Source organism: Phyllobates terribilis, unplaced genomic scaffold, assembly GCF_046119375.1.
Source record: "Phyllobates terribilis strain yellow unplaced genomic scaffold, ASM4611937v1 Scaffold_8__6_contigs__length_399053987, whole genome shotgun sequence".
NCBI lineage: Eukaryota > Metazoa > Chordata > Amphibia > Anura > Dendrobatidae > Phyllobates > Phyllobates terribilis.
The window spans coordinates 107,903,075-107,915,519 of NW_027362768.1; the positions used below are offsets into that span (position 1 = coordinate 107,903,075).

General features: G+C 43.2%; 1 protein-coding gene across 2 annotated transcripts in view; it reads left to right on the top strand.

The window, feature by feature from the left end:
* The window catches only part of RPAP2 (RNA polymerase II associated protein 2), a 97,394-nt gene that overhangs the window by 41,904 nt on the left and 43,045 nt on the right, over window positions 1-12,445 (top strand). For both annotated transcript variants that reach the window (XM_073643189.1, XM_073643190.1), the window contains one exon: window positions 3,005-3,073. In XM_073643189.1, the coding sequence (XP_073499290.1) occupies window positions 3,005-3,073 (69 nt within the window). The remainder of the gene's footprint in view (window positions 1-3,004; window positions 3,074-12,445) is intronic.

Here is a 12,445-nt window from a genome sequence, read left to right on the forward strand (position 1 = left end):
GCTACCTCCGCCTTTGTGCAGGGAGGAACAGGAGGAGCACTGCCAGAGCCCTGCAAAATGACCTCCAGCAGGCCACAAATGTGCATGTGTCTGCACAAACTGTTAGAAACCGGCTCCATGAGGCTGGTATGAGGGCCCCACGTCCACAGATGGGGGTTGTGCTCACAGCCCAACACCGTGCAGGACGCTTGGCATTTGCCACAGAACACCAGGATTGGCAAAGCCGCCACTGGCGCACTGTGCTCTTCATAGATGAAAGCAGGTTCACACTGAGCACATGTGACAGACGTGACAGAGTTTGGAGACACCGTGGAGAGCGATCTGGTGCCTGCGATATCCTTCAGCATGACCGGTTTGGCAGTGGGTCAGTAATGGTGTGGGGTGGCATTTCTTTGGAGGGCCTCACAGCCCTCCATGTGCTCGCCAGAGGTAGCCTGACTGCCATTTGGTACAGAGATGAGATCCTCAGACCCCTTGTGAGACCATATGCTGGTGCGGTTGGCCCTGGGTTCCTCCTAATGCAGGACAATGCCAGACCTCATGTGGCTGGAGTGTGTCAGCAGTTCCTGCAAGATGAAGGCATTGAAGCTATGGACTGACCCGCCCGTTCCCCAGACCTGAATCCGAGTGAGCACATCTGGGACATCATGTCTTGCTCCATCCTCCAACGTCACGTTGCACCACAGACTGTCCAGGAGTTGGCGGATGCTTTAGTCCAGGTCTGGGAGGAGATCCCACAGGAGACCATCCGCAACCTCATCAGGAGCATGCCCAGGCGTTGTAGGGAGGTCATACAGGCACGTGGAGGCCACACACAATACTGAGCCTCATTTTGACTTGTGTTTTTCACCTTTAATTTTGGGGGTGACTCCAAATCCAGGCCTCCATTGGTTAATAAATTTGATTTCCATTGATGATTTTTGTGTGATTTTGTTGTCAGCACATTCAACTTTGTACAGAACAAAGTATTCAATGTGAATATTTCATTCATTCAGATCTAGGATGTGTTATTTGAGTGTTCCCTTTATTTTTTTGAGCAGTGTATTAGACCCTGTCTTGTAGTGTAGCGAACACCACATGGGAAAGGAAAATGATAAAATCCTAGTGGCAATTTGTTTGTACATTTTCAAGATTAATAACCGATGGATTGTACAATGCAAAGTCCTAAATTATTCTGCTTCTGCGTTGTTTCTGGTGATACAAGTCTTTTCTAAGTCACCTGTGACATTAAAGCGAACAGACTTGGGGGCATTTTTTTTCTTGCATGTATTTGGGGCTAAAAAAATCTTTCTTGAAATTGACAAACTCTTCATTGTTTGCCTCGTATAGCCTTTGTGTTGCACTGTCTATTGTTGGCTGCAGAAAGAGTTAACTGAGAATCCATCAGTAAGGATGCTCTAACAGTCTGACAGGAGAGTTTGTAACTCTTCTGTCTTTGTTTGAGCTTCTCTCAGCTGATTTATGGCTGCAGACCATATCATATGTGAATGTGCAGGGAAATAAAAAGCTTGTAAAAGCAAAATTGCTAAATTTTTAATGAAACCCAATTGCAAGAATAATTTTTAAGCCCAAAATACATTCATAATAATTTTTAAGCCCAAAATACATTCATTTAGGTAAAAAAAAAAAAAACCTCACCCAGTGCTATATTCACATTGTTTAGCACTGCTGTATATGTCTTCCATGGTGTAGCTTCTAAACATCTGCTACATAGGAAAGGAGAACAGGAATCCCTCATGTCTTTGTGTATTGGAGACATAATGGCGGTAAGTCTTCTCCCACTAGCTCAGAGAGAACTGAAAGTTGAAGATTGAGAAACCCATTTTATACCTTTTTATGTGCTACAATGTTTTTGTTCATTTTTTTACCAAATAAGTGCCACATATAACGGCCTAATGATTTACACTAGTTGTTCTGATCCCACATGTATCCATCTTAAAGTGACGTTATAGTAGTAAAGGGAATCTGTCAGTAAGATCAACTCCCCCAAGCCTCATATAAGATCAAGTCTTACTGCATGCAGGTCTTTGAAAGCTAAATCCATCAACCGTTTTATCTCTTCTGTTACTCCATTCATGAGTAATTAGCTGTTGAATTCATAGGTAGATGAAGCATTAAGTGCTCTGGGCGTGGCAGAGCACTTAAGGAGTCTCTACCTCCTAAAGTTGTTTCCCCACTCCGCATCAGCCCCTTTCCCTTGAATGATAGCTCACTGATATTTTTTTGCCTAACATTACACAGACAGTGACCGATCAGTTAAGTGAAAGGGTTAATTATTAATTCAAACTCTATTTTTTGGGATTGCAGCAACAAACATAAGATATAAAGGTTTTGATGGATTTAGCTTTCAGAGACCTCCATGCCCACATATTTTGGTGGCGTGTGGGAGATCTTATTGAAAGTTGTTTTTTTTTTAGATTATCCAGGACTATTTTATTTTTTACTATGGGCCTCAAAACTAACAGGCAGATGGTTCGTAACTATCTACCTGTTTTACCAGGCACCAGCGATTCTGCTGCTGCAGGTCAACAGAGCAGCTCTTCCGGGCTGTTGTGTCAACGGGGCGTGACTGCTGATTGATGGCCAGCTCCCCGCAGTTAGGTAGCGGGAAGCCGACTGTCAATCAGCATGGCATCGACAGAGCAGAGCGGAAGAGAAGCCGCTGCTCTGTGGATGTGATGTTAGCAGAAGCTGCAGGATTGCTGGTAGTAGAGGTCCGACACCACTCTGTGTGCTGGCAGATATCTGAGTTGGGCACAACAGGCAGTTGGGTAGCAGCTACCTTCCTGTTATTTCTTAGGCCCAGTAAAAATAAATAAAATAGTTCCGGATACCCCCTTTAAATACCTCTATTACTGCACAAGTTGACTTCCCATTCTTACGTAAAGTGTTAATAAGAGCCATTTATGTTAGTGATGTGGTATATGTGTAAATACCATCATTTATTTTCCAATTATATTTTGTGATTTATTTTTATTATTTTGTCTTTTTGTTGTGTTTTCAGATTTTCCAATACGAATATAACTCACACGGTCCCTGAATGGTCAATAATTGCCATTGTCCTGCTGTCTGCGTAAGTATTACTAATCATGTCACAATGCACAGAATGCTTCCAGCTCCCTGTATATAGAATACATATGGTTACAAACTATGAAAAAGCCCATCCTGCTAAGCTAACAAATGTCAGGAGCAAGAAATAGGCGTCAGACTGCAGCTGTAGGATCTGACAACGCAAGGTTTGTATGTGGTCTGTAACCATGGAAACCCATAGCTCTTCATAGAAGCTGACAACACACAAATCGAATGCATATTTTTATTGCTTTTAAAAGAGAGCAGAACCCTGTGAGCTATCTATTCTGGTTCCAATCTATTAAATGAGGTCCAAAAAAATTGACTGTGACAGAAATATTATTTTTTTTGCATTTGTCTCACACCAGCTAGGATTATTCCTTATTTATATCCTCTGGGCTAGATTGTGTCATTTTTCATAGCATTAGATGGTAAAATGAAGCATAAAGGAAGTTATTGAATACTCTACACCAGGGGTGGGCAATTTTCCCAAGGGGCCATATGAGAGACTGTGACTGTTGGGGAGGGCCGAACCAACAGGCTGAAATTAATTCTGCTCAATATTAAAATTAACTTATTAATAATAATTATTTATATTAATATTAATTGTTTCACTTAATATTGAGCAGAATTAAGTATACTGACATCCCCTTATATACCGTATGGGCCCGCACACAGCCCCCCTATATACCATATGAGCCCAAACGTAGCCTCCTTTATACCATATGAGCCCACACACAGCCCCCCATATACAGTTTGAGCCCTCACATAGCCTCCTTTATATCATATGAGCCCACACACAGCCCCCTATATACAGTATGAGCCCCCACATAGCCTCCTTTATACCATATGAGCCCACACACAGCCCCTATATACAGTATGAGCCCCCACATATCCTCACTGTATACAGTGTGAGCCCCATATAGCCTCTTACATACAGCATGTGCCCCATATAGCCTCTTATATACAGCATGTGCCCCTCATAGCCTCTTATGTACAGGGTGGGCCCCCACATAGCCTTTAATGTACAATGAGCCCCCCATGTAGCCTCCAGTATACAGTATGAGCCCCCCACATAGCCTCCTTTATACAGTATGAGCCCCCCATATAGCCTCACTATATACAGCATGAGCCCCCCATAGCCTTGAATATACAGTAAGCCCCCCACATAGCTCCTCTATAAAGTGTGAGCCCCCTACACAGCCTCCATATATACAGTGTGAGCAATCGATACACATGAAAAAAAAATAGCAACCCATACTCGTCTCACTCCTGTTCCCCTGGCGCTCTGCTCCTGTGCACTGTGCGATGAAATGATGTCATCGCATCTGCTGTCTCACACGCTGATTGGTGGAAGATAGAGCCAGTGGCCCTGTCCTCTACCAATATATTCACTGCTTTCTGCATCCTGAGGATTCAGATAGCGGTGACAGCGGGCGGCGGATTGGCAGGGGAGGGCACTGTTTCAGCCATTCCACTGTCTTGGTCTGCCGGCATTTGCCCGGGTCTGTTGTACACACATCATGGTTTATTTATCAAGTTAAATGCACCAGAATTCTGGTGTCTTTTGAGCCCCCCCAAAAAAAAGACTGTCTCTTACGACTTACACCATATTTATTTTGTGTTTTACACACTTTTTACAACTCGTCTGGCAAGGAGTGTGGCCTAACGTATGACTACATGCTACAAAAAATACTCAAAAATTAGCAATTTTGGCAAGAAGTAAGCCTACTAATAGCTGGTGTAAATCTAGACTAGGCAGTCTTAAAGTTATATAGATTTATCATACAGCATGAACCATGTTGTTAAACTGAGCTCACTTTAAGATTGCCTAGTCTAAGCTTGCACTAAGCATTAGACAGTATTGATACATATCGTTTTTGAATGTTGTTTTGTTTGTGTTTTGGTTTTTTTCTGAAGTGCTTTGGTGGTTTATGCTCTTTTTTTTGTTTGAAAATTAGTACTACATAAAAAGGCAGGTTTTGCTGCGTTTTTTGATACGTTTCTTGTGCTTTTTTGATGCGTTTTTTTCACTGTCCTTCTGTCTCTATTTATACATGTACATAAAGTTCTGTGAAAAAAAAGAACCCCATTCTATTTTGCCATCAAAAGCGCTGAAAAAAAAATTACCTGCATTTTTTGGTGCGTTTTTTCAGCATTTTTTTCACCACCCCCATTACTTCCTATAGGTGAAAAAACGCTGAAAAGTGACATGCTCTATTTTCCAAAAACCCAACCAAGGCACAAAATATGCAGAAAAAAAACCACAAGATGTTCTGGTTTCTCATAGACTTTGCTGGTACTGCAAAACGCCACTGAAAATTTGCATGAAAATCTGCAGCAAAATACTCTGCAAAACACAACGTGTGTGAACATAGCCTTAATCTCATGAGACAGCCCCTTTTAAAGACTAGAAAATGTAAAGCCCAATTTTTTTTTAATATATAGTTGTTTGATTCATCTGTTGTACTTCACCTAATCTGATATTTAGACAATACTTTACTATTCTCAGCGACTCTTGTGTAACAGTAATAATATAATCATTGATATTATACACATATCTAATCTGTAGGTAATAATCAAAGGTTTTGGTAATTGTTCTGTGTATCAAGAAAAAATAAAACCTATTGTGCTAGAACATTAAACCCTCAACTTTCCTATAACGAAGATATACAAGATCCATATCTTCAATTTACAGTCATTTCAAGGAAATGTAGCAGCGTTACTTTTGCCTCTTGTTGCGGGTTTTATGAGTCATTTGAGCCTCTAGGGCAAGGAAGTACTTTGGAGACTTTCACAGGTCAAGGAACGTTGTGGTCCAACATTGTAGCATCTTTGGCACAGCACTTAATATCTTTTGATATTGCTTCAGTCTGACACATTGTTCTATATTCACCGTCCCAAGGAAGTCCATACTAGTAGGTATTAGCGTAGGCTTCAACGAGCCCTACATCTGTGTCACTCCGTCAGATACTGCTCAAACGATTCATTAAATCAGAACACAGAAAGTAACTTTACTTGAATGCGCCGGCATCAATATTTTATTAGCTATAAGAACAAATCTTTTGTCATTTTTATTATATGCTTTTTTTGGTTGAATTGGTGATTTGTGAAACAGATCTTATGAATTTTTTAGTCTTTCTGTGCCATTTAAACAAAAAGGAAAAAATTGCTTGCCAGTGCAAAATAGTTTACGATACATGTCTATATACTAGTACCTGGGTAAAGCACCCAAGAAAAGTACAATTTTTTTTTTGCTTTGCAAATGTACAATTTACCACTAATTTCACATGACTATATCAAGTAATAAAATATGAAGGATCGTTTTAAAATGTTGAATCTACCTCAAAGGATATGTGAATATTTTTTTTTAGCATTTCTTTGTTGTTGTTCCAATGTATCTAAAATAAAAAAACTAACTTCAGAAAAACTTTAATTTAGAAAAAAAAAGTTGTTTGTAGTCTCTTACCATAGAGACACAGGTCACCATGAGAGCTGTATGCAAAGAATGGTAGAGTATTTTTAAGCAACAATATTTGCCTAGTTGCTCCATTTTTTTTCATGATACCTTTAAAGGGACTCTGTCATGTTCAAAATTGTATTTGATCTGCAGGCAGGACGATGTAGACAGGAAGAGCCGAGAAGAATTATACACATTTTTATAGGGGAAAGTTTCTGTAAAACTTACATTTTATTCATTGAAATCCCTGATCTTTGCATGCAGATCAGTTCAGTGGGCGGTCCTACTTAGTGATTGACAGTCTTTCCTGTATGACTGTGCATGGAGAAATGGCTGTCAATCACTGAGTAGCACCGCCCACTGGACTCCTGTGTGCAAACACCGGAGATTTCAATGAACAAAAATACAAGTTAGCTTCTCCTTCTCTATATTGTGATGTCCACAGATTGTACTGCATGTACAACGTGACAGGTTGCCTTTAAGTAAATCAAACTACAGATGCATCTTACTAAATAAGAATATCATCAAAAAGTTAATTTATTTCAGTTCTTCAACACAAGGAGTGAAACTCGTATATTATATAGAGTCATTACGAACAGAGTGATCTATTTCAATGGTTTATTTGTTAATAATGATGATTATGGCTTACAGCCAATGAAAACACAAAAGTCATTATCTCAGTAAATTAAAATAATTAATAAAAAAAACACATGCAAAGGCTTCCTAAGCGTTTAAAAAGGTCCTTTAGTCTGTTTCAGTAGGCTCCACAATCATGGGGAAGACTGTTGACTTGACAGATGTCCAGAAGGCAGTCACTGACACACTCCACAAGGTCCCAGAGTTCCAATTTTCATTTGGAAATCAAGGTCCCAGAGTCTGGAGGAAGAGGGGAGAGGCGACAATCCAAGCTGCTTGAGGTCTAGTGTGAAGTTTCCACAATCAGTGATGGTTTGGGGAGCCATGTCATCTGCTGGTGTAGGTCCACTGTGTTTTATCAAGACCAAAGTTAGCGCCGCCGTCTACCAGGAAATTTTAGAGCACTTCATGCTTCCCTCTGCCGACAAGCTTTTTGCAGATGGAAATTTCATTCTCCAGCAGGACTTGGCACCTGTTCACACTGCCAAAAGTACCAATACCTGGTTTATACACAACAGTATCACTGTGCTTGATTGGCCAGCAAACTCGCCTGACCTTAACCCCATAGAGAATCTATGGGATATTGTCAAGAGGAAGATGAGAGACACCAGACCCAACAATGCAGACGAGCTGAAGGCTGCTATCAAAGCAACCTGGGCTTCTATAACACCTCAGCAGTGCCACAGGCTGATCGCCTCCATGCCACGCCGCATTGATGCAGTAATTGATGCAGAAGGAGCCCCGACCAAGTATTGAGTGCATTTACTGAACATACATTTCAGGAGGCCAACATTCTGGATTTTAAAAACATTTTTCAAGCTGGTGTTATAAAGTATTCTAATTTACTGAGATAATGACTTGTGTTTTCATTGGCTGTAAGCCATAATCATCAACATTAACAGAAATAAACACTTGAAATACATCACTCTGTTTGTAATATATGAGTTTCACTTTTTTGTATTGAAGAACTGAAATAAATTAACTTTTTGATGATATTCTAATTTAGTGAGATGCACCAGTAATTGTTAATGAATTGGTAATTCCCTATATATAACTGTATAATGCTGGAGTAAGTGGCGGGTTAAGAACATCAGCGAAATGGGTTTAAAATCATAGCTGGAGCCCTACTAATATTGGAGAGTATATAGTTATGCAAAAGAGGGAACTACAGTCATATGAAAAAGTTTGGGCACCCCTATTAATCTTAAGCTTAATGTTTTATAAAAATTGGTGTTTTTGCAACAGCTATTTCAGTTTGATATATGTAATAACTGTTGGACACAGTAATGTTTCTGCCTTGAAATGAGGTTTATTGTGCTAACAGAAAATGTGCAATCTGCATTCAAACAAAATTTGACCTGTGCATAAGTATGGGCACCCTTATCATTTTCTTGTTTTAAATACTCCTGCCTACTTTTTACTGACTTACTAAAGCACTTTTTTTGGTTTTGTAACCTCATTGAGCTTTGAACTTTATAGCCAGGTGTATGCAATTATGAGAAAAGCTACTTAAAGTGGCCACTTGCAAGTTGTTCTCCTGTTTGAATCTCCTCTGAAGAGTGGCATCATGGGCTCCTCAAAACAACTGTCAAATGATCTGAAAACAAAGATTATTCAACATAGTTGTTCAGGGGAAGGATACAAAAAGCTGTCTCAGAGATTTAACCTGTCAGTTTCCACTGTGAGGAACATAGTAAGGAAATGGAAGAACATAGGGACAGTTCTTGTTAAGGCCAGAAGTGTCAGGACAAGAAAAACATCAGAAAGGCAGAGAAGAAGAATGGTGAGATCAGTCAAGGACAATCCTCAGACCACCTCCAGAGAGCTGCAGCATCAACTTGCTGCAGATGGTGTCACTGTGCATCGGTCAACTATGCAACGCACTTTGCACAAGAAGAAGCTGTATGGGAGAGTGATGCGAAAGAAGCCGTTTCTGCAAGCATGCCACAAACAGAGTCGGCTGAGGTATGCAAAAGCACATTTGAAGAAGCCTATTTCTTTTTGGAAGAAGGTCCTGTGGACTGATGAAACCAAGATTGAGTTGTTTGGTCATACAAAAAGGCGTTATGCATGGTGGCAAAAAAACACAGCATTCCAAGAAAAACACTTGCTACCCACAGTAAAATTTGGTGGAGGTTCCATCATGCTTTGGGGCTGTGTGGTCAATGCCGGCACTGGGAATCTTGTTAAAGTTGAGGGACGCATGGATTCCACTCAGTATCAGCAGATTCTTGGCAATAGTGTTCAAGAATCAGTGATAAAGTTGAAGTTACGCAGTGGATGGATCTTTCAGCAAGACAATGATCCAAAACACCGCTCCAAATCTACTCAGGCATTCATGCAGAGGAACAATTACAATGTTCTGGAATGGCCATCCCAGTCCCCAGACCTGAATATCATTGAACATCTGTGGGATCATTTGAAGAGGGCTGTCCATGCTCGGCGACCATCAAGCTTAACTGAACTGGAATTGTTTTGTAAAGAGGAATGGTCAAAAATGCCTTCATCCAGGATCCAGGAACTCATTAAAAGCTACAGGAAGCGACTAGAGGCTGTTATTTTTGCAAAAGGAGGATCTACTAAATATTAATGTCACTTTTCTGGTGAGGTGCCCATACTTATGCACCTGTCAAATTTAGTTTGAATGCAGATTGCACATTTTCTGTTAGTACAATAAACCTCATTTCAAGGCAGAAACATTACTGTATCCAACAGTTATTACATATAACAAACTGAAATAGCTGTTGCAAAAACACCAATTTTTATAAAACATTAAGCTTAAGATTAATAGGGGTGCCCAAACTTTTTCATATGACTGTATGTGTTCCCCGCAGCCCAGGAAAGTGAAAGGGAAGCCTTTGGGTATAGGCATGCATTAACATCAACTTCTGAATAATAAGCTAATCACAGCCACTGAGATGCCCACATTTCCTAGCAGATCAAAGCTAGTGGCATACGTAAAAATCACAGGGCCCCATAGTAAAAAAAAAAAATATTGTAAGGACATGTATTGTGGCACATACACAATAATTGTGCCCCTGTTGAAGCCCCTGTTGAAGCCCCTTAGTGTTCTCACCAGAAATAACCCTTTAATGGCCATTATAGAGTATGACGCTTACAAAAAAATGCTCCCGCCCACCCAAACTATTGTATCCCCACACACCGTTTTAACCCAGTTTATAGAGCACGATGACTATACAGTGTCTCCAGCAAAGTATGATAACCCCATAGTCCCATCCTCACACACACACACACACACACACACACACAGTATAATGGCTCCCACACCCCCTAGTCAGTATGAGGGCCCCTACAGCCCCCTAGTCAGTATGAGGGCCCCTACAGCCCCCTAGTCAGTATGAGGGCCCCTACAGCCCCCTAGTCAGTATGAGGGCCCCTACAGCCCCCTAGTCAGTATGAGGGCCCCTACATCCCCCTAGTCAGTATGAGGGCCCCTACATCCCCCTAGTCAGTATGAGGGCCCCTACATCCCCCTACTCAGTATGAGGGCCCCTACAGCCCCCTACTCAGTATGAGGGCCCCTACAGCCCCCTACTCAGTATGAGGGCCCCTACAGCCCCCTACTCAGTATGAGGGCCCCTACAGCCCCCTACTCAGTATGAGGGCCCCTACAGCCCCCTACTCAGTATGAGGGCCCCTACAGCCCCTTACTCAGTATGAGGGCCCCTACAGCCCCTTACTCAGTATGAGGGCCCCTACAGCCCCCTACTCAGTAAGAGGGCCCCTACAGCCCCCTACTCAGTAAGAGGGCCCCTACAGCCCCCTACTCAGTAAGAGGGCCCCTACAGCCCCCTACTCAGTAAGAGGGCCCCTACAGCCCCCTACTCAGTAAGAGGGCCCCTACAGCCCCCTACTCAGTAAGAGGGCCCCTACAGCCCCCTACTCAGTAAGAGGGCCCCTACAGCCCCCTACTCAGTAAGAGGGCCCCTACAGCCCCCTACTCAGTAAGAGGGCCCCTACAGCCCCCTACTCAGTAAGAGGGCCCCTACAGCCTTCTACTCAGTAAGAGGGCCCCTACAGCCTTCTACTCAGTAAGAGGGCCCCTACGGCCTTCTACTCAGTAAGAGGGCCCCTACGGCCTTCTACTCTGTAAGAGGGCCCCTACGGCCTTCTACTCTGTAAGAGGGCCCCTACGGCCTTCTACTCTGTAAGAGGGCCCCTACGGCCTTCTACTCTGTAAGAGGGCCCCTACGGCCTTCTACTCTGTAAGAGGGCCCCTACGGCCTTCTACTCTGTAAGAGGGCCCCTACGGCCTTCTACTCAGTAAGAGGGCCCCTACGGCCCCCTACTCAGTGTGCGGGCCCCTGCGGCCCCCTACTCAGTGTGCGGGCCCCTGCGGCCCCCTACTCAGTGTGCGGGCCCCTGCGGCCCCCTGCTCAGTAAGAGGGCCCCTACGGCCCCCTACTCAGTAAGAGGGCCCCTACGGCCCCCTACTCAGTAAGAGGGCCCCTGCGGCCCCCTACTCAGTATGAGGGTCCCTACGGCCCCCTCCTCAGTATGAGGGCCCCTACAGCCCCACACTTAGTATCATGGCCCCCACAACATTCCACTCTGTATGATGATTCCCACAGCCCTGCATACAGTATTGGGGTCACCACAGCTCCCCACACAGAGCGAGGTCCCCCACAGTCTCCAACTCAGCATAGGGGCCCTCACAGTTCGCAACTCAATATGGAGGCCCTCAAAGTCCCCCACAGCCACTCAGAGAGTATTATGGTTGTCACAGCCTCTGATTCAATATAATGGCCCCCACCGGTCCCCCACTCTGCCTTCAGCTCACTGATCCACCATTCTGTTCAACGGTATCTAAGTCCTGAGGATGGGGATACTGCTGAAATTGTGATAATGGGAAGGAAAGGGGATTCGGTGCCGAATGGCACCTATCCTTCCTCCATCTCACTGGTCCAATAGCGGCCGAAGGGGCTGCCACTATGGACGGTGTGCCCCTCATCAAAGCATATACTTTATGCAGTAATGTAAGACTTAAAGGGAACCCGACAGGTTTTGTCTTTTCAGTGGCCGGTGTGAACATGCTTCTGTATGTTGCATGCAAACCAACTTATACTCCGGCTCATTGTTCTTGGTTTTGTAGCAGATTCCTGCTGCCAGAACCACGGGTAACGTGAATCAGGCACTGGCTGCATTAATGCAATCGTGTATGTTTGAAAATATGCTTTTGAGAAGTTGGCCAGGGACTAGGAATCTTGGATAATTGTTCTGAGACAGATCTCCTGTGGCTTCCCTCCACCCAGCTCCCCT